The sequence below is a fragment of the Sinocyclocheilus rhinocerous genome, unplaced genomic scaffold, assembly GCF_001515625.1.
Source record: "Sinocyclocheilus rhinocerous isolate Xijiao unplaced genomic scaffold, SAMN03320098_v1.1 scaffold861, whole genome shotgun sequence".
NCBI lineage: Eukaryota > Metazoa > Chordata > Actinopteri > Cypriniformes > Cyprinidae > Sinocyclocheilus > Sinocyclocheilus rhinocerous.
In genome coordinates, this window is record NW_015640043.1 from 949,334 (window position 1) to 975,183 (window position 25,850).

Here is a 25,850-nt window from a genome sequence, read left to right on the forward strand (position 1 = left end):
TATCACATTTGCAAACTCCCTTAATAATCATTAAAAGCTGTCACTCATCTTAGTTCATCGCGATCTCACAAAACTCCATTATAATCGATGAAGCTCCCTACACTGCACAATTAATCTCTTATTTACACCCTGTCAACACTTTGTTATAATGAGAGGATACATCTGTGATACATTACTCAACGCTGCAGAAACACGTAAGTACGTTAGAACCTTTGAAGCTCCCTCAGCACAAACACAAATATGCTGATCGGGTCAGTCGCACAGGTGCTCCTAAATATTATTTCATAGTCGCACGCAGTAGTTTTCAGTCGCAAATACCACAAGGGAAATTCCTTCACCGCAACAGCCCTATTTTGACTTGACTATCTGATGTGTTTTGCAGGGGTTACCAGCAACAGGATGCTCACGAGTTCCTGCGTTACCTTCTGGATCATCTCCACCGAGAGATGCAGGGAAGCAAGAACGGGTTGCCCAGTCCCGCCCTGTCCCCGGACCGACCCAAACACGCTTCCGAGAGCAAATGCTGCATGTACGAACACATAAATTCATCATTTGTACTCCCCTATCCACCTTTGTTTGGACAAACAGGTCATCCTTTCCAAAACATACAGCACTCGATGAGCAAGAACTAAATATTTTGGACCCCTCAAACAAAAACGAAAGAGCCACAGTATTTTAGTATTTAAAAAATGCACAACTTGTCTTCGGTGAACTACACAGATGGTTCGGGGCAAATTTCTAATTCGAGGTAGGTCTATCTCAGCAGGCCACCCCTCGTTCCATTTCTTCCCTGCTAGTTTAGCGAGTACGTGGGCAGCAGTGATAAAGATAACTCTTTACGGCGCACAGAGGGAAGTCTTTTTCGTACACAGAGACAGCTGTTCCCACATTTGCCTGCTGCTAGAGCCAGAGCCACCCTGTTGTGTTTGTATTAATAGCTGCAGACAAGTGAGGAAGCCCCTCGGCCAAGAGCTGTGAGGGTGACCTGACTGGATTTGCCGGGGTTATTGAAAAGGAAGTGCAGTGTTGTGGCGTGCTCAGTGGATTGTGCCGAACAAAATGGCAGGTTAATCCTGCTGCGAATAGACAGACTAGACGTGCTTTCACAAAGTCCTGATTCTCTTGGGATCAGACTTGTGTGGGCTTATTTAATAATGTAGAATGGTTTTGTTTTTTTCCAGAAATGGGACCTCCACTATCGTTACATCTGTGTTTGGTGGCGTTCTACAGAACGAGGTGTACTGCTTGATATGTGGCACAGAGTCTCGAAAATTTGATCCATTCCTAGGTGAGCCATCAATTCTGTCCATCAGCTCTAAAAGCTTTGTCGACTTCTGTCGCTATGGTTACACTAAATCTCACTCTCCTCCAGATCTCTCATTGGACATTCCCAGCCAATTCAGAATCAAGTTCACAAAAGACCAAGAGCCGGGGCCAACATGCACTTTAAATGGTAAGAGATGTTATTAGAAACTATTACATGGCTGCATTTTGGTTCATTTTGTTCACTAAGTCAACATGTACTGTCTCTCAGATTGCCTTCGGAGTTTCACAGACCTCGAGGAACTCGATGAAACGGAGCTCTACATGTGTCACAAGTGCAAAAAGCGACAAAAGTCCACCAAGAAATTCTGGATCCAGAAACTGCCCAAGGTGAGAGAAGTGTGGAAATATCTGGGTTTTTTTTTGTTTTTTTTCCAATAAAACGCGGTTCATCTGGGTTTTAACGGTTATATGGTGTGCTATCTCTGTGCAGGTGCTTTGTTTGCATCTGAAGAGGTTCCACTGGACAGCGTTTCTGAGGAATAAGATTGACACCTATGTAGAGTTTCCCATGCATGGCCTTGACATGAAAAGCTTCTTACTAGAGGTGAGAGCAAAACATTTGTCAATTTTGTAATAAGTTTACTTGTAACTGAAGAGGGTTTCAGTATGTTATTTAATTCGTTTTTAATGCTTAAATAAATAACTATAATATTTAATTATTTTATATAAAGTAATAACTGTAATATTTGATTATTTCATATAAAGTAATGAAATAATATTCATATTACTATTAATTGAATAAAAACATTCATTTAATATTTAATAATAATTTCATTTTTTTTTATAATATTAAGTAAATTATATAAAGTATAATAATAAAATACAATATTTAATAATATAATTTTTTTTTACTTCAATCTAGTAATTATTTTAAGAACTATTACATCAAATTTGATTCATTATTAATTGTATAATTGAATAATCATTTATTCATTTTAATGTAAATATTAGGTAATTATATACCTTTATATATAGAGGATAGGATTAAAATTATTATTTCAATATTATATTATTAAATTTAATTTTTAGTTATATGATATCATGTTTTATGTAATATTGATTTTATAACAATTATGTAATTGTACTCAGCCTGAAAACAGCTTGCCAGAGAGATGCCTGTATGATCTTGCTGCAGTAGTGGTGCATCATGGATCTGGGTAAGTAAATGCTTGCCTTGTGCCATTAATAACAGTATAACATTGTTTTTCACTTCTCACAACTGTAACAGATAAATGTTTCATTTTGGAAGTACTTCTATGTAGTATACAGTACATCTCATTTACTGTACCAGCCTGAAGTTGGGTTTCTTTGTCCTCCACTAGATGGGGATGTTATATCAGTAGCTCTGGTGATCTTTCCTGTTCAATCAATACACACTCTGTACAGAGAATCAGATATATATGATATTCCACCTCTATCCTCTCCCACAGCATCGGCTCAGGACATTACACGGCATACGGGCTTCACGAGGGCCGATGGTACCACTTCAACGACAGCACGGTCACTCTGGTCAGTGAGGAGGCTGTGCTGAAAGCCAAGGCCTACATTCTGTTCTACACAGAGCACACGGATCAAGAGAGTCCAGCCAAGCTTTAGGACTTCCTCCAGATCAGTTATTGGACCTTCATATGTGTGCCGTCATCTGTCTCATGTCTTATGCTATCCAGTTATGATTTTTGTGTCACAAAACCTCAGTACAAACCGAATTGCTGCTTATGTTTCGACTTGATGACTTTTCGTTTAATAGACTGTCCCAGTTTTTTGTCTTCATACAGCACCGGGGGGGGATTTTTGTCTGCCGAATGAACTCAAATTGACTGTAGAAACAAAATGCTTAGTTTACAATTGATTTTTTTCTCTCCTCATTGAGTGTTTTTCCGTAGTCTGAAATGATGACAGCTGTCACGTTTCTGTGTCAGACACTGACGTCTCCCAACTCACGCCAACGACCTGCTCGCTGCTCCAGGAAAAGCTGTTTCTGTTCAGCTCAGAAATTCATTCTTGTCCTCCGAGCCTGCCGTTCATTGATCTAGGTTGATGTGGAGGTATTTCCGAACTAAAACTTGAAATGTTTGATTTTACGTGACAAAACAAGATGTCGTTTGTATCACAAAGCAGTAGTTGACTCAGATCACCTCACTAATGTGAAAATGACTTTTGGAGAGAAGGGTCCAGTAGCTCACGTGTTTCGTTTCCTTTACGCTTGAAAACGTTTGACCAGATGAACACTTTCTGTCCTTTTAGAATTAAAGGAATGCAGATTGTGCAAAAGTTGGTTTGTGTGTTTATTATATTCTCAAAGTTAAAACATATAAATAATAATTTATTGTATTTACTGGTCCATTTTGCAGCTTATGTTGGCCAAGACCTGCTCGCTTCACAAGTTCTGACCAGTATTATTTTGAGATACTATTATAGTTTATTATAGAATATTTTGAATTATTTTGTTGTTTGTCGTCATTAGTTTTTATTTTTAATATGTCTATATAGGTTTTTTTTATGAATTTTTATTTTAGTTCGATTTATTTTAGTACATCAAATGAAAATGAGAAATGTTGCCTGGGCAAATAGCTGAATTAAAATAAGTAGAAATTGTATGTCAGTTAAATTTTATGAACTCATTTTTTTTTTTTTTTTATCTTCCATGGTTTTAGTTTTAGTTAATATTAACTCTGGTTCTGACAGAGATATCATAGGACCAACCATGGTTCGTTTAGGACCAGGTAAAGCTGAAATCCAGTGATTTGTTCTTCCTCACAATTGTTCATTCTTGCAACCTTGTTCCTTGTAAACTTGATTTTGTTTCCAAAAGTTGTGCAAAACGAGCCAATCAGATAATAGCTTGCCAAATAGAGGAAAGTGCATGCAATTTGTGTGTGTGGTTGTGAGCGTGCAAATATGCATCAAATGGTCCGTGGGTGTGCCGTCTGAGCACTAGCACTGAGACTAACTGTGCCCCACTTCTGTATCAGACATTGCAAATAGGGTAAAAATGAATAGATTATCTCTGTTGTTCAGTTAAATACCTTGGATTTTGGATGTCAATGTTAACTTGGGTGTATTTTGAATACAAAAGAACATGCTTTTGCTCAGTTTGAATTGCTCATATTGAATTGAATGTTTCTGTACACGCTGTTCTCAGACACGGGTGTGGGTTGTGTCACGATTTACACGATCGCATGCATTTCCTCTGTTCTGCCCATGTCATTGCTGCAGGTGGAGTAGCGTTCTCTTCAACCTCGCTTGAAATAGTGGCAAGTACACTCGTTCCCTAATCTTTTTCAAAGGACTGCTTCCAGTGTCACCCACTGTGAAACATTAATGCTGAATGGTTTTTAATGACGTAAACCGCTCCAAAACATGAGCGTAAAAGGGCGTGCTTCGTTCCCATTGTGAGTTTTTCTTTTCCTTCCCCCTCGCTCATTCTATCAGTTGCTGCCACCCACACACACACTCTCGCACAAGCTCCCAGGGGCAAAATAAACACCGAGGCTTCCCCATACGCCACGTGCCAGAGGAATCGTCCCTGACAGGCAGGAAGAACAGGCAAGGAGGAACAGCTGCTCGGCTCGCTCACAGGTGTATTTCTGAAGTCGTCATACTTTAGAAGACAACAAAGTTAATTCTCTCTCTCTCCCGATAGGTCACAGCTGACAAAAAGATCACGTTGCTTGTGTTATCAAGTGCCACTGCATCGATTGCGGCACGTTATGACTCGATGAGAGTGACTCAAACAGTACAAGCTGCAATTGCACTTTACCCAAGAAAGATTTGCCAGGTTTGCTGTGAGTCATCTAATGATATCCGGTGGTGTTGTCAGGTACCATATCAAGTGTAGATATTGTCTAGAATAATTCCTGTAAGGAGGCAGAAATGCTAGCCTAGCTAATTTAGAAGTACACTTTGGTCGGTGAGCACAAGTCGTTCAGAACTGCAGCTCAGCCTGTACTTTCACTTCAGTTATACAGGCTGCCAAAAGCGAATGCCTTCTTTAAAGCCAAAACATTGGTTTGTTTGTTTGAGGGTTCTGACTTGCCTTACACAGCAATGTTGCCTCAACCAATGATGTGAGATTGGGGTGTGGCTATCTGTTTGGCTGACCAATGGCAAATGAGGGGATGTGTCGTAATTTTTGTAATTCCGTTTGGTGCTGCTTAGTGGCGCAAAATTACTTCACCTGTAATCAGTGCTGGGGCAAGTTACTTTTAAAAGTAATGCATTACTATATTGTGTTACTCCATATAAAAGTAACTAATTGCATTACTTAAGTTACTTTTTATGGAAAGAAATGCATTACGTTACTTTTGCGTTACGTTTTGTCACCTAAGTTTGGCTTGCTTATTTGTTTTTTAATAACAAAAAAAAACTATTTTGTTAAATTTAAAAGTAATGCGTTACTTTTCTAGTTACTTGAAAAAAGTAATCGGATTACATAACTCACGTTACTTGTAATGCGTTACCCCCAACACTACCTGTAATACTGCAAGAAATGTATTTATTTAGTCAGGTAAGTTCAAACTTTCAACTGGAAAAACTGTAAGCAAGGCAACTTAAGGCATACATTACTCAACTTTTAAAATCGGAACAGATTTTAAAACACTAGGCATCATACACTTACCAACTTTGTAAATGGTTACAGAAAAAACTGAATGACTCAGGATCACACACTAGACTTTCAGGTCTTTCCGAACATATACTCACGCAGAAACACTGAATGATAACGGTGTTCTAAAATCAACACAAAATATCAAACACATTTTGATATCCTCTGACTGGTTGGAATCATAAGCTGCACTAGAGAAAAACAGCTCGAAATCAGCTCCAGAGATCACATTTGTCAGCAGCATACATCATCAAGGATGCATTATTTTAAAAAAGTAACCATGATAAAAAATTGACTCTTATTCCTAAATTAATGTAATTATTTTGCAATCTTTGGAGGGCACAGTCTTTGAAATGAGACAGCAATAGTCTTAAGTCCAAAAAATTTGAATCTGCACCCATCATACAATAAGCTATCTTCCATGAAACTCTGACCAAAATCCGCAGACTGGCTTTGACTTTAGGCAACTAGCGTTGACTCATCCAGACTGAAACCAGGGCAAAAATCTGTGCAAAAGTTATGTAGTGCATTCCAGCCTTTACATTCACAATGGGTTTGATTCTGAAAAAATGCTGACAAATTGACAGAGAGCCTTTTGTGTAAATGCAAGGTGGAAACATAACGCAGGAAAACTGAATCCCAGTTGAAGCCATAGTCTTGTGGGCTGCACTCGACATAAGTTGCAACTTAAAGTCCCTACTCAAAGTCCTTTCCCGATCCCATTCCCTCTCTTGTATCACTTCCTATCTCTACTTAAGGCAAAAACTTCCCCAAAAAATATGCAAAATAAAATAAAATCCTAGCATCAGACCCTAGAAGACCCGATGCTGTGAAACGTGTGTTGTAGCAAAATAAGCTCCTCTTTCATTTATTGTGGTATCTTCTTCTAAACATTTGCATATGGTACTGCTAAACTGATGAATAAATTTTGCTCTTTGTATAGATGGCGGGTAGCTCCTTGGTCGTAATATCATTCCAATTAGAAGCCAGTGTTATCTTCTTATTTGCATTTTTGTCTATATACAAATGTTCTTCTTTGCTAGATAGCTTTATGTAAATCTCCATCAAATGTGTGTCAGTGAATTCAGTAAAGCTCTGGCAGTCTGAACGAGCAAAATCCAACTATTTCGGAGTCTCAATTGCCAGAAAAAAACTGAATTTATGGCACAATTATACCTGGTATGATTACAAGTAAACAACAGGCTAAATACGGGGTAAATCAAGTCCAAACTGATTTGCGCTTATCCACTTTCAACTGCATTCGAAGGTGGTTGACAACTCAAGTGACCACGTTGCATTTATAGTGCAAACACTCATGTCGTTGAATGCATCCGAACTGTGATCAACCTCTTCGCTAAAACAAGGGTTTAAACTTTGTCCATTATGTGCAGCTTAAATAAGTGTCCAATTAAAAGAACTGGATTTTTTTCTTGTGTGCTTTATCAACACACAGTAACCCAGTGAGATAGTCTGCAGTGTTGCAGTCGTGAAACCAGGGACCCTGCCCTTGACATCCAATCACAAGTGGTCAGAAGACATGCATTTGAGCACTTGTGATCAGATCAACCAAAACGCAAGCAAAACCAGGTGTAAACGGGCCTCAGTGTGGAAGAGTGTCTCGCCATTCCCCATCCCCAAGATGCAGGGTGCTGAGTGAAGCCTCTTGCAAGTGATAAACAGAAACTGTCACACTCTAAACGTCCCTCACACTGCCTCCTGTCCAGGCGTCGGAGACAGATGGACCGGGAGAGTCCATGTGCCTCACACATTTCCATTTTTGACCGTGCCTGCAGCAGTCCTCTCAAAATAACCCCCATTCCTCACGACCTTATATGTGCAAGGCCTCAGCGAGGCTACAGTCTGGGGGAGAATCACAAATCCAGGCCACACGAGACACGCCGTTGTCCCATTGTTGCTTTGTGGTTGTTAGCAGGCCTCTGTCTTGCTATGCATCTCGTAGAACTAGATCAGGAGTGTTTGCTACACCTTTTTTCGTACCTTGACAAGGACAGTCGCCACAGCCTGTCCCTGACCTGCGTACGACTAAGACAGGTCTTCCTGGACCCACAGCTGTGGACGCTACTTCACTTCAGGTCTCCGTGCGAGCTGAGGAAGGACAACTATGTTCTGGGCTCTTCGCTAAGGTACCTGGCTGTATCCTGGCACTCGAGCAGGGTCAAAGTGTGCAACATTGAAGACTGGATGAAGACCACATTCCAGAAGGACCTCTGCAGGAAGCACGAGAGCCTCGTCAGTGACTTCCTGGAGCGTGTTTGCCACATGTGAGTGTTTCTGTTTGTCTTGGCATCAACGTTCATTTTGTCATTGGTTTGATCTTGGTCAGGCAGATGTTGCTACCCTGAGATATTTAGAAAGACGAAGTAACCTTAATGAATCCCACATCCACTTTTATTTTTAGAAGAATAGTAATGACTCCAATATTACGTTTCTGTCATCATTTACTGACCCTTGTGTTCTTCCAAACCGTGAAAGAAGAATGTTAACACATATGTCCCATTGTAAGCAACAGTATCCAGTGGCTTACAAAATAAATATATTATTAACATAAATGTTGTCCAAAAGCAATATGACAAATTTGTGTGAGAAACTGAAAACTTGACTCTAGGTTTTACAAAGACACCAAATCACATTCGATTTTTGTTTTATAACTGATCGCAACCTGTCGAGTTTGATATGCACAAGAGCAAATGAGATTTGAAAGCTATGGTGGAGGGAATGATTGTCAGTAAACAACGACTTGAAGTCACCGTGAAATCAAAATGAACATATGCTTATATTTCAGGTAATGCTGTGTGATGTGTTTATCATAAATGTGCATGTCATCATTTTTTTTATATCTTTAATCAAAAGCATGCACATCCTTTTCCCACTGCAACAAAGTCTCTTCTCTTATGACTTGTAAACTGGCATGTTTGTCTGACAGCCTGACGTGTTTCAATCCATCCCCTCCAGCAACTTGTTACTCACCTGAGATTGCGGCGATTAGCAAATGAAAAATATCAAATAAATTCCCAATAGACAAAATCAAGTCTCGCTTATTTCCTCATTCAAGAAGCCGTTTGCTCAGATATACGTCACAATTGGGAAGAAAAGACTCACATTTCCAGCTTCATGTCGACTTATTTTTTGTCCTGTTCCCACAGACTTCATACTGACTATTTCTATGATGCTTTTATATATATATTTTTTACTACTTAACAACCTCTGGTAACTGCTTTTGTTGTGCGGAAAAGAGCAGCACAAACATTCTTCAAAATATAAACTTTTGTGTTCCCCAACTGAAATAAGTCAAACAGGTTTGGAACAACGTTAGGGTGAGAAAATAATGACATTTTGGTAAGAACTAACTCTTCAAGTCACAAAATCATCAAAATATTTTAAACTCAAGGGAAAACAAGTCACAATTCAATGTTTATGAACTCGATCTGGTTTAGGAAGGAGCAAATATGCCTTTGGCTGTGAAATTAATTCATTAAATCCCTATATGAAAGATTGTAAATGGAATCAAAGACACTGCACTGCAATTTTGAACACTGCCTGCAACAACTGGCCCATCACACACCACAGCTGCAGGCACACCGCAGACCCCTCAGTCAACAGGATTCTGTGCAACTGTCACCCATATGGACTCAGTATGTGTTTTACCACATTCATTAGAAGAACAGAGCAATACGCCGGCCATTCAGCCGCTTTTGTTTTTGTGTGTTGCAGCATTACTCATTTACCAGGTTCTGTTACGAGTTGAGAAGATTTACATGAGTACAGAACATTCAGCCATTAGAAACGTCTGTTTCTGAGGAACGCGGATACATTTAGTATGCAGCGTGATATTTTTTAAGGAACAGACGTCAGTGGTGGGAAGCTTAAAAGTGCTTCAGCATGAGCGTTCCTCACGTAGCCATTTAACTCCACCAGTGTCTGACTAATGGGGATCTGCTCAAACCTTCGTTCTTTAAAAGTTCATCCGAAACACATTTTAGCTTCGAGCAAGCACGTCATCACAGTCTTCCACCGATAGATGCGGCTTGTGGTCGAAGCGTGCTGAGGCTGGGAATGCAGTTTGCCTCAAGTTTTGAGTGACACGAGGTCTATGGAGTAGCACGCAGAGCACAGCTGAATTACCCTCTGGAGTTTTAAGGGCAGATCTGTACAGCCTCTTCCAGGCAGCCAATAATAATGGGAGACATGATGGAGCTCTGCGGTTTCTCCCGCTGCTGTTTTGCACTGTAAACTCACTTATGAGGAAAAAAGAAACTGTGTAATTTGGCAAAACACTCTTAAAATAATAAAAAAGGGTTTCTTCAGTGGTTCTTTGCATCACCCTCAGATAAGAGCCAAACTTTACATTTACTGATCTGAAGAACGTATCATGAAACTTTTTTAGTCAACTCAAAATGGTGGTTGAAGGTTTTGGAGTTTTTTGATGTTATATTACGGGTTCCTTGGGTCAGGGTACTGGTTGGTTCTTTAAGGAAACAATTCACTGATGGATTCCTCAAGAACAAGATGATAATTGTTTGCAGAACACAAAACATGTTTGGTACCAATTGAAACCTTTAATTTTAAGAATGAAGGATAAGTGTGAAGATGGATGTTTTTTTTGACCAGAGATCTGGAACAACTGAGGAAATCAGTAGGGTTCTTGAGGTTGTTATATGGCCAAATCTCAAAAATAACTGTTCCAAAAAGTAGTTCTCACAGCAATGCCATATAAGAACCATTTTGTTTCCCTAAAAAGCCTCTCAGTGAACGGTTCTTAAAAGAACCATTTTTTTCTTAACATTTTAATAATCTGAAGAACCTTTTTCCACCATAACAAACATTTTGTGCAATAGAAAGGTTCCATGGATGTTAAAGGTTCTTCATGGAACCAGATGACAATAAACAACAATTTAAGAGTATTTTTTTTTTTTTTATGATAACTAAATTCTTTATGTTCATTATAGGTTCTTCAGATCAGCGTGTCAGTTTCTGATGTGTCTAAAGAATCAGTAGACAGGACCTAGAGCATACAAAGATCTTTGACAAGGTTCTCATATGACACCAGGGTGCAAAATTCTCCAAAGAACCAAAGCCAACTCCAGATGGTTGTTGAGGGTTCTTAAAAGGGTTCTTTGGAGGCTAAGAAGTTTTTGATGTTATATTATGGGTTCATCAGCATAGTGGCAGCTGTTCTTTGACCAGAGTAAATTGGAGCAACACATGATGAAATTAGAGAGAAGCAGAAAGGAGTTCCTCTGAGTGAAGTCCCTCCCTTGTGAGCTCTACTCTTGTGATTTGCATTGGCAGGTGGAGCCTACAATAAGTTCTTTGTTGATGAGGGTGGAATGCACATGTGCGCGGTGTGTGCACGTGTGTGTGTGTGCACGTGTGTGTGTGTGTGTATGTGTCTCACTCACTTTCCTACAAAGACACACACACACACTTGCTGACGCCATTGTGGCAATACGTTTCAGCTGCAGGAAAATGTATAAAACACTGAGCGCATGGGGAAGAGACAGTCTCAGATGGTGTCATTAAGTTCAAGTAGGGATCTAGTTTTATTCTTCAAATAAAACTTTTATTTTCTTTCTCTTTCTTGAACACCTTTTGCCAACTTACTCTTGGCATCTATTAAAATTCAGAAACTAATTCAGCTGAAATTTTGATGGCCAAAAATGAACGCACACAAAAAATAATGGTTTCCTACCTAGAATATATTTCTGATTTTCTAATAAAAAAATATCTAAACGTCCTTAAAATGATAAATTTACCCAAGAATTATGATAAATTAGTAAGGGTATACATACATACATATAGATAGATATTTCTCTTTCTCTCTGTATATATATATACATATTTATATACCCAGGAAAAGGTTAAAGGATGTTTTAAAGATATTTATTTATTTACTGGAATAGTGTTGATGCTTAAACCGTAATATGTCTTAACCAATTTAACATATCTGCATTATAATCTACTTCCCTACAATGAATATTTTGATAACCTCTCTTGAATTATTAAAAATGCTGATGATCACAATATACCATCACTGTAAATGGCTTGTAACTCTCAAAAAGACACAATAATCTGACTGCTTTAATATCCTGCAGACCTTTGACTCCAAAACAAGCAACTGAATGAATATGTTATGGATATTGCGCATTATGAATAATGCCATTTCTCAAAACAGGCTATTAGAAACCAAAAAATAAAGAATGCAACTACATTTGACCACATCCATTTGCAGTGTGGGACTTTTTCTGTTGACATTCTTGGCGTAGACCGGTCATTAGTGCCGCTTCAGGGAAAAGAAGTCTCTAGACTCAGTCCTATGGCCCTAGCCACACCCTTCACAGCGTCCCGAGAGTGACATTAGTCTCTTGAAAGACTACCGTCACTGTGATGACTCCCTGAGTTCAAAGAAAAAGTGCTGAATTGAATTCCTGGTAAATGATCGTCATGCCACGTGTGGGATGTCTACAGTGGCCATATCCACATGGGGAAACCTTCACGGTTTGTGTTATGGAAAATATTAGTAGGGTTTTAGCCCCCCACACCCAGCCTCATTCTCAGAGGCAAAGTAAAATAAGACTTAGTTAAGTCTTTGTTAGTTTTTCATTAAGCCTGTTTGATGGAAATGCCTTTAAAAAAAACAAAGCAAACAAAACATCTGCAGAAGAGGAGGGCGGAGCTACGAGAGGAAGGCATGCTTATGTAACGGGGGATGATGCGACACATATATCTGGCGTGTTTACTTCATCTGGCCAGCTCTGAAACTCCTCCCGCTCAAACACAATGCCTGAAAGCTGCTCCAGTAGAAATCTAACCAACCGATCCCCGAGGCTTTGAATTCTTGCGAGCCTCTCTCATCCTTCCTCTCCTGCTGATCCCTTTATCAGACCGTCTATGTCACCGATGGCCGTCTGTGATAATAAAAGCAATGGCACGTGTAGTGTGAGATCCGCCCCATGGCCAGGGTTATTGGGACAGTGCTCATAACACTTACAGGCGGCTGGAATGTGCCAGTCTCACATGTGGTTAAGTGGTAAGATTATGTAAGAGTTTATATAATCTGCATCAGTAAACGTGAATGACATCTCAAAGCTACAGCCATTAGCTCGCTCCGTGTGAGCATGTGTGACTGCTGACCCTGTGTGAGTCCACCAGCAGGCTGCGGCAGAGGAGAAACACGGACACACAGAAGGGCAACTTGCCAGTAGCCGGTACGGAAGGTTCCTGCTGCCCAAGCTCGCTGGTATGGGCATGAGAAACAGCTCGGCTTTCAGCTGGTGCTATTTAGCAAGAGTACCAGCTGTGTTTATGTGGCAAAAACAGCTGATACAGCAAACACTGACTTAGGGAATGGTTTTTGTTATGCTATTCTTAGTATAATACCATGCAAATGCCTGATGGGCCACATAAATTACTGCCTAAACAGTCTTGGATTACAGTTACTATGTTGCAATATGTGTCAATTACTGTCTATTGACAGCACGTTTATAATACAGTCTTCTGCTTGATGCATCCCCCGAGGAATAAAAAGCATTCGTAATGCAGTAAACTAGCGTGTTTTCTAACCAGTTAATTTCTGGCGGGCGTTTCTCTTACAAGCAATCATTACATATGTGCAATTCATATCCTATTTCTCATTGTCTAATCACTAAAAGGTGTCTTTCTTGATGAAAATACTTTTTTTGATACCAGATTAATATGTTGGGACAACTATAGCTAAGCTGTTTGTTGACTGATTTCCCAAAAAATAAAAAAATAAAATAATTTTAAAAAGGCTAAAGGCTAATTCTATGGCGTTTTCAAAACATTTCTCTGTTGTTTGAGAATTCCGACCAGCCTGACATGGCAACATGGGCTTAACTAATGGGGTGTTCGATGTTCCTGGAGGACCCGACTCCAATGGTCCCAAGTCCAATGGTCCAGGAAGGCCTGACTCTGTTGGTCCCAAGTCTGGTGGTCCTGGAGGACCCGACTCCGGTGGTCCCAAGTCTGGTGGTCCTGGAGGACCCGACTCCGGTGGTCCCAAGTCTGGTGGTCCTGGAGGATTTGACTCCAGTGGTCTCAAGTTCGGTGGTCCCAGGGGTCCCTGAGCAGGCCCCTTGTCACGGCCACAGAGGCTGCTACAGAGCTGCCCGATCTCTGCTGCTGCCATAGTCAAGAAGGCCATCTTTGCCTTTCACCTCATGGCTGTTCTGCGTGCCTGGGCCGCTTCAAAGTCCACTCTAGCTTCCCAGGAGCCTGCCTCAGAGTCCCCTCTAGAGCCCGCTCCGGTCTGGGAACCCTCAGAGTTCACTTCAGAGCCTGCTCCAGTCCAAGAGTTCTCAGAGTTCACTCCAGAGCCTGCTCCAGTCCAGGAGCCTGCATCAGACTGCTTCAGATGGCGCTTTTCCACTGCGTGGTACGACTTGGCTCGGCACGGCTCAGTACGGCACGGCACGGTTCGGCTCGGCACGGTTTGCGATTCCACTGCAGTTCAGTACCGCTTTAGAGTGGGCAGGATTATTCACATGTCGTTATAGTTGCGCCGCCTCTACTACCACGACTCCTAAAAAAACTTTTTCATTCTGCGTCGCCCCATCAAGCTCTCGCTGGATCCGCTCCTCTGCTATCAACGAGAGGAACGTCTGTTCTTCCTCAAGACAACAAAACTTTTTGGTTGTTAAAAAAAGGTGCGCTCATTCAAAACAGTTGCGTTCGATCCTTCGCTGGCTGTGCTGATTTAAATCTAGTGGTTCTTTTGTGTTTGTGTCGCAAGTTCAGTGACGCAGGTAGTGACGATTCTCTCCGGCCAATCCGTGATCAGCAGAGTTTACACGTCACGTTTTGGTAACGGTACGGTTCACTTGGAACCCCAACCGAGGTGGTACTAAAAAAAGTACCAGGTACCAGGTACTGTACCCAGTGGAAAACACCCCAAAAGTGAACCGTACCGAGCTGTACCGTGCCGTACCATGCAGTGGAAAAGCGGCAAGAGTGTGCTCTGGCCCAGGAGGCCGCTTCAGAGTCTGCACCGGCCCTAGAGCCTCTCAAACATCCAGAGTTTTCGGTTCTTACCTGGCATTCCATTCCTGCTCCACCAGGGCCTACCTGTTCAATCCCTCCTGCTCCTCCCTGGCCCTCAGCCGGGACTCCAGACATGCCTAAGCCTTCCTGGTCCGTCCCTCCGGCTCTGCCCTGGCTCTCAGCCAGGACTCCAGACACATGTGAGCCTTCCTGGTCCATCCCTCCAGCTCCGCCTTGGCCCTCAGCCGGGACTCCAGACACGCCTGAGCCTTCCTGGTCCGTCCCTCCGGCTCTGCCCTGGCTCTCAGCCAGAACTCCAGACAAATGTGAGCCTTTCTGATCCGTCCCTCCAGATCCGCCTTGGCCCTCAGCCGGGACTCCAGACACACCCGAGCCTTCCTGGTCTGTCCCTCCGGGTCCGCCCTGGTTATCTGCCAGAATTTCTGATTCGCTGGATCCCCCATGGCTCAGGCCTCGTTGGGGATGTCAGGGGGTGTCCCTTTTGAGGGGAGATAGTGTCAGGGTTCTGTCACTTTGGTCGCTCGAGCCTTCCTGGTCTGTCCCTCCGGGTCCGCCCTGGTTATCTGCCAGAATTTCTGATTCGCATGGATCCCCCATGGCTCAGGCCTCGTTGGGGATGTCAGGGGGTGTCCCTTTTGAGGGGAGATAGTGTCAGGGTTCTGTCACTTTGGTCTGGTTTATTCTTGGTTATGTGACAGAGCCCTGACACTTGTTTATCTTTTTGTCTTTGTGTGAGCATGCGGTTCGAGTCCACTTAGGTCGTGTGCTCTCTCATCTATATGTTGTCTTTGTTGTGAGCGCACGTGTTGAGTGTTCATTTCCTCACCATGAGCTCTAGTGTCTTCGTTGGTTGTTGTGTTGGCGTGATTGGTTTAGCATGTGGCTCGTGAGTTCTCATTGGCCGCGTGTTCTTGTTATGTTTTGTGTGAGCACATGGCTTTGGTTTTGTTTCTATGTGCCATGTGCTCTCATGTCTATTATGTAACCCCACACATCTTGTTACCTGATTATTGCTTTAGTTGCTCCACCTGTCATCCCTCGTTTCCCTCCTTGTTTGCTTCCCTATTTATTCTCCCAGTGTTTTCTGTCCTGTGCTAGTTCGTCGTCATATGTTCCCTTGTGTTTGCCTTGCAGTTATGTTTTCCCCCATTATGTAGTTTTGCTTGTTTTTTGTTTTCATTTATTATTTAATCAAACCTGTGCATTCTGCATTTGAGGCCTCACCTCATCCTTACCTCCAAATGTGACACTTTTGTACATGTATTGTTTTAAAATGACATTATTCTATTCAAGTCTAAAATGCAAAGACATCTGTAAGTTAGTCACTTGTATATCGAATCCCACAACATGTAAACACTGTCTTTCAAAACATTGCTCTTTTTTTTTTTTTTTTATCCTGACCAGTCTGCCTAGAAACACTGACTCAACCATCCCACAACATGTAAACACTGTCTTTCAAAACATTGCTCTTTTTTTTTTTTTTTTATCCTGACCAGTCTGCCTAGCAACACTGACTCAACCAATGGCATGAGTTTGGAGGTGGGGCTATCAGTATAATCGACCAGTGACATTCAGGGGGCAGGTTCGGGGAAACCTGTTTGAAAACAAGCAGCACAGAAATTACACACGTCAGCTTTAACAGACAGTTGTTTGTTACTCATTAATTTACCTGTCCAGTCTACACAAATAGCAAACAACTATGTATGCACTGCATATTAAATTTTTCAATTATTATTCCTGTCTATTAGCATGACAAAATTCTGCTTCTTGTTTCTTTAGGTGTCCGAATCTACTCTCGCTGACTCTTTCTGGATGTGGGCACATCACGGACGGCAATGTTATTAACGTGCTACAATGCTGCATGAGGCTGCGTAGCCTTAGTCTAGAAAACTGCGCTCGGTTGACTGACTCTGTCCTCCAGGCTGTGGTGAACCACGGCCACAGTCTCACAGATGTGAAAGTGGACTTTTGTCGCAACGTGACCCAGGCAGGGCTGCAGGAGGTCAGGGACAAGAGACCAGAAGTGCACCTGAGTGCGTTACACAGTGCGGATATGATTCCAGACAGCAAGCCTGAGGAGAAAATACAGATCAGGAGAGCTCTGCAGAAGTTCTTGATCTTCTCCTGACAGCTAGAGGCTACCTAGAGACTTCAGGTCAAATTGAGTTTTATAACACTGACCAGTCCTATTATATGTTTTTTATTCACTATTTCTTTTGCAATTCCTTATTTGTCTTTTCAGAAGTTTCCATGAGAGACAGACTCCATCTCCTACGTTTTTATTCCAATTTCATTCGATTTAATTTTCCTTGTTTACATTCAGTCTTCCAACCTTTCTAATATTTTATTTTACCAGCAAATTTATTCTCCTTTCAAACTCATTTTTTGTTTCTTCACTGGGTTGTTTTTCCATTTGTTTGTTTGTCCATTTGACTCCATGAAATGACTCAGTGATCAAGTACACAGTACAAAGACGTAGTATTCAATATGCAGGGCAGGCCAGTCCACACATTTCAATCAAATCTTAGGTTTTGATAATAAAACATTTGCAAACTCTCTGAAGGGCAGTATTTATTAAAAGCACAGCATGTTTTGGTTGCATAATCTAGGTTAGTTCTGGAACAACTCATAGCTGGTTATCCTCATTGCGAGTTTTGGACTTCCTCCTAGTTATGCAAGAACAATATTTGACAGAGCACAGGTTTACAGCCTTGCTGCATGATATTTATTAAGCAATAACATGTGAGAGGCTGTACTATATTGTGAATCATATAATATATATATATATATATAGGGACAACACACCAGAGGTACATTCACAATACACCATGGCATTGAGTGCCTTATTGGATTTACATTTATGCATTATTATGAAAGGATTTCATTAAGCAAATTAATTCATTCATCTTGCATTGCAAACAGTTGGTTGCTGATTGGTCAAAACAGCACTGCAGCCATACTAAAACACGCAGTGTAAGAAAACCTAGCTACCCATAGAGACGTAATATTAAACAGTTATACCAAGGAATTTTCTAGCACAATGATGTAACTTAATGAATTTGCTTAATAAAATGTTTACTGTGGTATAATTGTTTTTAATTTCTATTTTTTTATTATGTACTATACAATTTCTGTATTTTGATAACCTTGTGAAGAACTTTCCTCTTAAATCAGTATGTTCTTTAGGTATGCATATGTGTAATATAAATACATTTTTGGACATATTATATTTTGGACACTTTATATATGGCATATTAACATTGACATTTGACCCGTATATTCAACTCTGTGAATGCATAAGGTCATTTTTAGGATTTTTCTACTATCATGCATTTTTAGACATCCCACTTCATTTGAAATACTTAAAATGAAAGGGATTGCAAAGGGTTGTATATTTGGACACAGAATATTTCTTCACCAATTTGGCAACAAAAAAGCTACATTACAACTTCTTAAATGTATTACTTACAGGTTATTCCAGCTATTAATAAATTAAACATTGGTGCTTTTGATCATATAGCTGTTTTATAACAGCAATAATATTTTATAGCTATATTTTATCACAGCTTTAACACTGTATCAAGACTGGAACAATCTGTTTTATAACATTATTTGCAGAATTTGTGCAGAAGTTTGGATATAAATTAAAAAGCTAATATCATTTTCTTTTTAGAGGACGCAAGGATGAGCTGTGGCTATCTTGTCTTAATGGAGAGTTATGACCTAAAGCCTGCACAGAGTTATTTGAGGCCATGTTGGACATCTTCCAGCCTTGTGATTAGAAACTTATTATGTAAGAGCTGTGGAGTGTAGAAGTAGTTTTGCCAGTGTCTGTGTTGTCCACGTGACCATGCTATTTTGCATCATAATTGCTGCGAAAATAGATATTCTTGCCTCTTGAAGTCAGAGAATTTCTTCTATGCCTGTTTGACCTTTTTCAAGTAATCCAGTCAAACACACAAGTACAGTTTCCTCAAACCCTCAGGGCATCATCAACGCTGTATGAAGAACAAACGCTCATTCTGTCCCTAAATAGTCCATAATATTATTGGAGATAAATTTAGAAAAACAAAATAATTTGTAATGAGTCTTAACAGAAAGTCCCTTGTTTTAAAGCCAACGTTCTCCACAGGATGTTCCCCACGATGGATTGAAGGCTGCCACTGTAAAAAATTACCGTGAATTTAACGGTAAAAGACTGTAAAAATGCTACAGTAAAAACCTGTTAAATGGTTAACGGTAAATTCCCCTACTATATACGGTGAAAAACTGTATTGGACATTACATGTATTGGACATTAATTTTACGGTAGTATACCGTTTTTGGAAGTGAAAAAGACCGTATAATTTACAGGGAATAACCGTAAATTGACATTCCCAGAATTCCCTGAATTGCATTTCAAATTTGATGTTTTTTTGTTGAAATAACGGTTTCTTCTTAGTTTTTTCTTATCAGTTTTGTATATTAGGGTTGTGTGTTACACCTAATGTTGTTAAATAAATGTTTATTGCATTATTTCAGTTTCACGTGTGTTACCATGATGGTGTTTAGTGTTTGTGTGAATGACACTGTGCACCTTCTATATATGTTATTATTTAAAAGCTGCTTGTGATGGGCTTTGGTTCATCATGTCATCATGTGACTTTCTCATCACCTCCTGCATTTGGTGGTTATCAGTGTATTACAAAGGTACAAAACAGATTTCAGTACTTCAATAGGTTGGTATATTAACATTATATCAGTTAATGAAATTACGGTATTTAACTGTAAATTTAAGTTAAAACCGTAAAATCTAAAACGTTGCTACCGTATTTTTTACGGTAAAATTCCAGCAACCACAGCTGCCGGTTTTTTACCGTAAATTTTACGGATTTTTTTTTACAGTGTGGAGGGTGAAATAATAATGGGATCATTTTTTTCTTTCCCTCTCATTCCTGTTATCTGTATCTCTTTCCAACTCTTGCTCTCTCTCTCTTTTGCTCAAGGTTTTGTACTTGTCAAGTTACGTAAGTAAATGTCTGAAGAAAAAAACTCAAGTAATGCCTTTAATTATGTAATATCTTATCGTTGTAAAAAAGTCTGTTATTGTGTACTTGAAATGAAGACCATGTGATAACGTCTGTCTGATCAATACTTTATAAAAATTCCCATGACCAGGACAACAAGGAGGGCCTGTGACTCATGGTCCACCCATAAAACTTTCGTCCCGGCCCTGTGAAATCAAGAAATGGTACTGGCCGTGACATTGCGTAAGACTTCGAGAGGTCAAATGAGCAGAGTAGATTTAGGCAATCACAGCATGCTGATCATGTTTTGCCACTCATTTCTTTGTTGTGGATGTCAATCCACTCCAAGTGGTTATGTAATCTGGTTAACGTTTCCCAAGTGTTTCATAATGTCAGGGGTCCAGCAAACTGATTTAGAAAGGCAGAAAACATTAGACACTATTTATGTGCAACGTGTAAGCAATTAGCCAATGGAGCCAAGAAACTGTAGTAGCCTTTCAAAGAAAAAAAGTTTTCGCATTACTAATGCCAGAGTGTAGACCTTGTATTTTCTCAAAACAGAGAACTAGTTAACACCCAGGGGCAACAGTAAGGTTAGTGTTGATTGGCTGTAGACAGCAGTGGTCCTCTAATGTATCTGATCAGCCTGAAGCTACACTGGTTACAGTTATAAACTGGATCTGTGTAGTCTACTATGGGGAACCACAATCTCTGAGGAGGTCATAAAGCATGCTGCACATTTTAAGAACTTTTGTTTTGTTTTCAGCCAATGATCGGTATCAGAAAGCTTAACATAGTTTAAAAAGCTACTATTGTTTTGATAGAATACAATCAAACACAATAAACACCCCTCACCCACCTGAAATGTTGTAGGCAGGTAAGTTAGTAATGGCAGACAAAAAGTTGCTAGATCTTGCAAAATATTCATTATTTTACTGAGACAACAAGGTCAAGGTCTTAAGACCATCAAAATGTAGCTGTCTGAATATGTTGCTGTCTTTTGCGACATTCTTGAGAATGCCTGACGAAGGTTGTGAGTCTGAAAGTTGCTGTCTCAATACGTTGCTGTCTCTTACACCATTTTTACTGTACAAATGCCTGATGGAGTTCAAAATACCAAAATCTTGCTTTCTCAATACTGAAAGGCTGCGTCTTAGACCCTTTGTATGAATGCCTGATGAAGCTGGTAAGGCAAAAATTTTGACATTTTAATACATTGCCATCGTTTTACAAATACCTGAAGTTCACGAGTTTTTAACAATGCTGAATTTGCATTGCCTCCTTTTACAACCTTCTAGGAAATATCTGAGAAAGTTCACAAAGCCAAAAGATTGATGTCTCAATAAGTTGCCATCTTTTATTACCTTTTTTTTTTACAGATGCCTGAAGTTCGTAAGTTTGTAACGTTGCTGTCTTTAAACACTGGCTTTTTTACGACCTTCTAACAAATGCCCGATAAAGTGTGTAAGACCGAAACATTGCCATCACAATATGTTGCTGTCTCATACAACTTTGTTACAAATGCTTGACAAAGTTTGCACGGCTGAAAAATTTATTTCTCAAGAATTTGCTGTTTTTAATGAGTTTAAAAATGTGTGACAAAGTTCAAAAGACCATAACATTGTCTCAATACATTTCTTTCTTTTGCAACCTTTGTAAGGCATTCGTAAGAAGGTCGTAAGAGAAAGGGAGGTATTGAGACATTAATTAAAATCATTTAATTCCAGATTTTGTCATGCATTCATAAGAGGGTCATCTCAATATTGTACATCATCACCTCATTGTCAAATGCTCAAGAAATGCTTACGAAATGCTCAAGAATTCTTAATAATTTTAGGATTCTTTGCAAGATACAGCAGTATGTGGGACTTTCTGTTGTTTCTTTTCCAATTATGAACGAATAAATTGTAAAAGTTACTTTAAGTTTCTGAAGAATTGACCCCCCCCATCATCAAAAAAAAAAGTCCAAACCAGAATTTGTTCTCAGATCAAGAACTTCAATGCCTTACAGCAATTTAGATAAACTTCAAAGCAAATTGCTTAAAATGCATCACAGACATTTTTGCCAGGTGCAGTCGTTCATGTGTGATTATGAGGTCGGCCAGATGCTTTTAAGACCATATAAGAGCCAGTTTCCAGGCTGCTTATAGAAATGAATTATTAGCCTGCATCAACTTGTGTCTCCACGTGTCAGTTCTTGACCAACAGCTGTGTATATGGAAGCCAGAAACATATGCATTTGACGGGAAACCAGCAAGACTGGTTGCTGCAAACAGTGGCATTGATGCATATATGCAAAGTCTCGGGTGACTTCTGTTTTCTCAAGTTTTGGGCCTGCAATGTATGTTTGTGTTTAAGTCCATGGCACCACCTAGACATCTCCTCCTCATTGCTAGGAGAACATCACATGTTGTACATATGCCTGTCCTCACATGCTAGTCCTAATATGCCATATAAACCAAACATAAGGTTATAAGGAAAGCTATAAAACAAGCTGCAAAAGGTAATAAATTGTATTGAGGATGTTTATTGGTTAGACAGAAGCACATGAGCAAGTTGTGACATAAGATCTGCACATACATGAACAACATACAGTCTCTTTCTCCTTCTCTTTCTCTCCTTCTGGGTGGAGGAATGCAAAGGCAGCTCAGGCCACGAGCTGTTTCGTAAAAACTGTGGGAGGGAAGTCACGTTGTAGTGAAATTCACAGGCTGAGCGGAAAAGAAGGGGAGGGGGAGTTGATTTATGTCATCCAGGAATGGTTGCTGGTGTGCTGGCTTCTCTTTTAGACCCCAGCACACATCCATAGCCATTCCTACGGCATCTCTCATGTCCATGTCCATGTGCATATTTCCTGGGATTTTTGCAGGTCTTTTATTACTCATAAAATGAAAAATGTGTTTTTAGCTGCTGTGCCTAAAGGAACTTCATTAAAAAAGGTCATAATGTACTTTATTTTTTATTATTTCATACTTTATTTTATTCATTATATTTTATTTTTTGACACTGTGCTTCACCTGTGTTAAGCTGCAGCCACATTTACCCACATTGGCCACATTTTTGTGGTCAAAATTGAGTCATTTCAATAGGAATCCAGGCATGTGGGAATTTCACTTGAGGGTGAAAGATTTCCCCAAGGACATTTTGCATCGGTTTCAAGATAGTCATGCAATTTCGCCGCATTGACCAGCAGAATGCTGCTTGGTTTGAAAGTGATTTCTTTGTGACCTATGCTTAATACATTGCTACACCATGGACAATAAATTTCCCACCTTTTTTCCACCTTCGCCATTTTACACTTTCTCTCAGACTTTTAAGGTGCACTTACATTGACTGTTGCTCTGTGAAATTTAGATGGTGAAATAGAGTAATTCAAATAGGAATCTGTGTTATCAGGGGTTTCGTGTGAGGTAGAGGGCTGCATTAGGATTAGGATCCCGTGGGACCTAACGCAAATCTCAAGGGAGCGAGCGGTTTTACCTTTACTGCGAGCAGGAGTGGGCAGTCCAAAAAATATAGCGCGGGTCCCACAGTCCCGTGATTTGGCACAGAACAAGAATGATGGAGTTACAAAAACACTAGGCTTGATACAGTAGTCGGTGTTACACAGTGTTTGGACGTACACCGATTACATTACTTGTCCACCGCGGCACCGCCCCCACTGTCATTTGGCTTTTTATAGAAACAGAAATCATTTAGTTCACTTCCCTTAATTCAAACCTCACATGTTCGCAACGTGGTTTGTCTTTGTGATGGGTTGACTGAGGGCATAACATAAGGATGCTTTTGAAATGTGTGCGAAGAGAGCCGTTAATTGTAAACAGAGCTTTACAATTTCACTTAATTTTAAAGTGGAGCAGATGCCTGAGTTCAAAGCAAGTTTACTTCATAATATTATACACTGTCCAACATATCGCGAGTGGCTTTGCTATATATAGTGTTAGGCCATAAAGGTCTTTTAGTTGTTTAGTTAGTACGTTTTTTTTTTTAAAGTGTGACAATTAAGTGACAAACTGTGTTATTTCATGCGTTATGTCTGCAGTCTGGAGGCCGTGTTGTTGAGCGTTGTAGTACCACATGAACTGAGATGGCCTTCTCAGAAAGCTACAGCATTGGAAAAGGTGTTTAATGTTCAGCATTCAGGTTTGAAAGAATCTCATTTATTTGAATTTATTTGACATCAAGGAGCATCAAGGTGTCAGCTGTTTTTTTCCACTAGTGCCTGCTCTGCCTTCTTTTCCATTTCAGTTGTGGAAAACTGATGTAAATCAAACGGGCGTCTATCTGTCCTTAAAGACACATTCCACATTAGCTCTATGCAGGTTTATTCGCTGGCCAATACAAACATAACAAGAGTTCCACAGACACTTCCCCTTTGTCCGGTGAAACTTCAGAGGAAATTTATATGCTACACAATAATCTATACAGATTAAGATATTTACATAGAGATTTTTGTCAGTTAAAGCAACTTCACAAAGCTAATGAGAGATCAGTTCTTACCGTTAAAGTCTACATGAAACGGCATCACAACCCAATTTACCTCCATAAACTGACTTATTTCCATGTGAAACATTATGTTTGTGGAAAAAAAATCAGGGCAGGGCTTAATTTTATCCATTGAGAGTTGATTGGATATTTAAAAGTGGGTGTTGTGGTGCGTTCAAGTCCTCCTCTGAATTTTTTTTTGTTTTTTTGTAGAATTTACTTCTACAAAATGATGAATAAAGAATGTGCATTGGGTGTGTTTTTGCTTTTTTGGTAAATTGAATGGTTATATATATTCAAACGTAACTGTATAATACTATCAGATTTTGTGCAAGAGAGATAATAATTTCCTAAAAATAGAGATGCAGCATCTATTGCCCTCCATTTTGTCTCATTGACACAAACTCAGCTCAGAAACTCAGGACTCAAAGTAATGCTGCCTTCACATGCTATGTGAATTAACGTAAATATGAGTTTACTAGTCAGAAATTGGACATGAACGGCCTCTCAAGTTGTATTTACAACTGGGAAACTCAGAGATAATGTTGATACCCAAGTTTCTGAGCTGGGCAGGCCATAAACATTAAACATGGCAGAGGAAAGAAACATAGCTGTAGTATTGAAAAGTTTTCTTCATTTGTCCCACAACATCTACATTGCTTTCTCCTGCCTTTACAGTCATGTATACTTATGTATATAAATAACCATTTGATAATTATTGTATAAGATGCACATTAATACGATTTCCCCAAGAAACAGGCAAGAATGAACTCATGAATGGGCCGTCCACCATGATTTCTGTTCTTTCCGACAACAAAGCTCTTGAACGCAACAAACTCATGATTACAACTGTAGAAGTGGGAAGTGGGAAGTTTCCAATAGCACATGGAGGCAGCAAAAGGTCAAAATTTCCAACTTGTAATTACGACTTTGTGATGGTGTTCATGTGTGTTCAACTTGTAAATGAGATCTTTCCAACATCTCTTGAATGCATCATTACATGCTGTTAGCTATCCGTTAGCATTCCCATTCATCTCAAAGGCAGTTCCTTGGAAGGCCTGAGGCATGAGAATATAATGAAATAAAAAATATAATGAAATATTTGGGATTTAAATGTTGATTGCAAAAAAAATTAAAATAAAAAAATTAATGAAACATGCTTTTTTGGATACCAGACGGTAGTTACGCCATGTGCCAAATAGTCTCGCGTAGCCAGACCTTCAGACTGATGGCTGAAGGTCTGGAATCCATGGCAGCTTTCATTGGCCAAGGCCCGCCCATGAGGCCGTTTGACCGACATGTCAAACAACCAATCACAGTTCGTTTCGTTCATCGTCACGTTTCGGGGCATGGAAATGTTGCCACAATAACAGACCGGTGTGTAAAACTCT

At 39.9% G+C, this 25,850-nt stretch overlaps 2 protein-coding genes across 2 annotated transcripts in view; both read left to right on the forward strand.

The window, feature by feature from the left end:
- LOC107752312 (ubiquitin carboxyl-terminal hydrolase 3) overlaps positions 1–3,549 on the forward strand; it is an 18,843-nt gene extending 15,294 nt beyond the window's left edge. Inside the window, exons 9-15 of the mRNA XM_016568258.1 lie at positions 383–529; positions 1,182–1,288; positions 1,373–1,453; positions 1,535–1,653; positions 1,757–1,870; positions 2,416–2,483; positions 2,757–3,549. Of these exons, the coding sequence (XP_016423744.1) occupies positions 383–529; positions 1,182–1,288; positions 1,373–1,453; positions 1,535–1,653; positions 1,757–1,870; positions 2,416–2,483; positions 2,757–2,922 (802 nt within the window). The 3' untranslated portion in view covers positions 2,923–3,549. The remainder of the gene's footprint in view (positions 1–382; positions 530–1,181; positions 1,289–1,372; positions 1,454–1,534; positions 1,654–1,756; positions 1,871–2,415; positions 2,484–2,756) is intronic.
- Positions 3,550–7,876: 4,327 nt separating this feature from the next.
- On the forward strand, positions 7,877–17,219 carry LOC107752316 (F-box and leucine-rich protein 22-like). Its single transcript, XM_016568263.1, has 2 exons — positions 7,877–8,211; positions 16,748–17,219. Exons 1-2 carry the CDS (start codon positions 7,877–7,879, stop codon positions 17,094–17,096), a joined length of 684 nt encoding a protein of 227 aa, XP_016423749.1. The 3' UTR covers positions 17,097–17,219.
- The last annotated feature ends 8,631 nt before the right edge of the window (positions 17,220–25,850 follow it).

Coding starts and splice junctions, on each gene's coding strand:
- LOC107752316 (XM_016568263.1), top strand. CDS start 7,877: ATGCATCTCGTAGAACTAGATCAGGAGTGTTTGCTACACCTTTTTTCG. Junction 8,212..16,747: donor CTGGAGCGTGTTTGCCACAT/GTGAGTGTTTCT, acceptor TTGTTTCTTTAG/GTGTCCGAATCTACTCTCGC.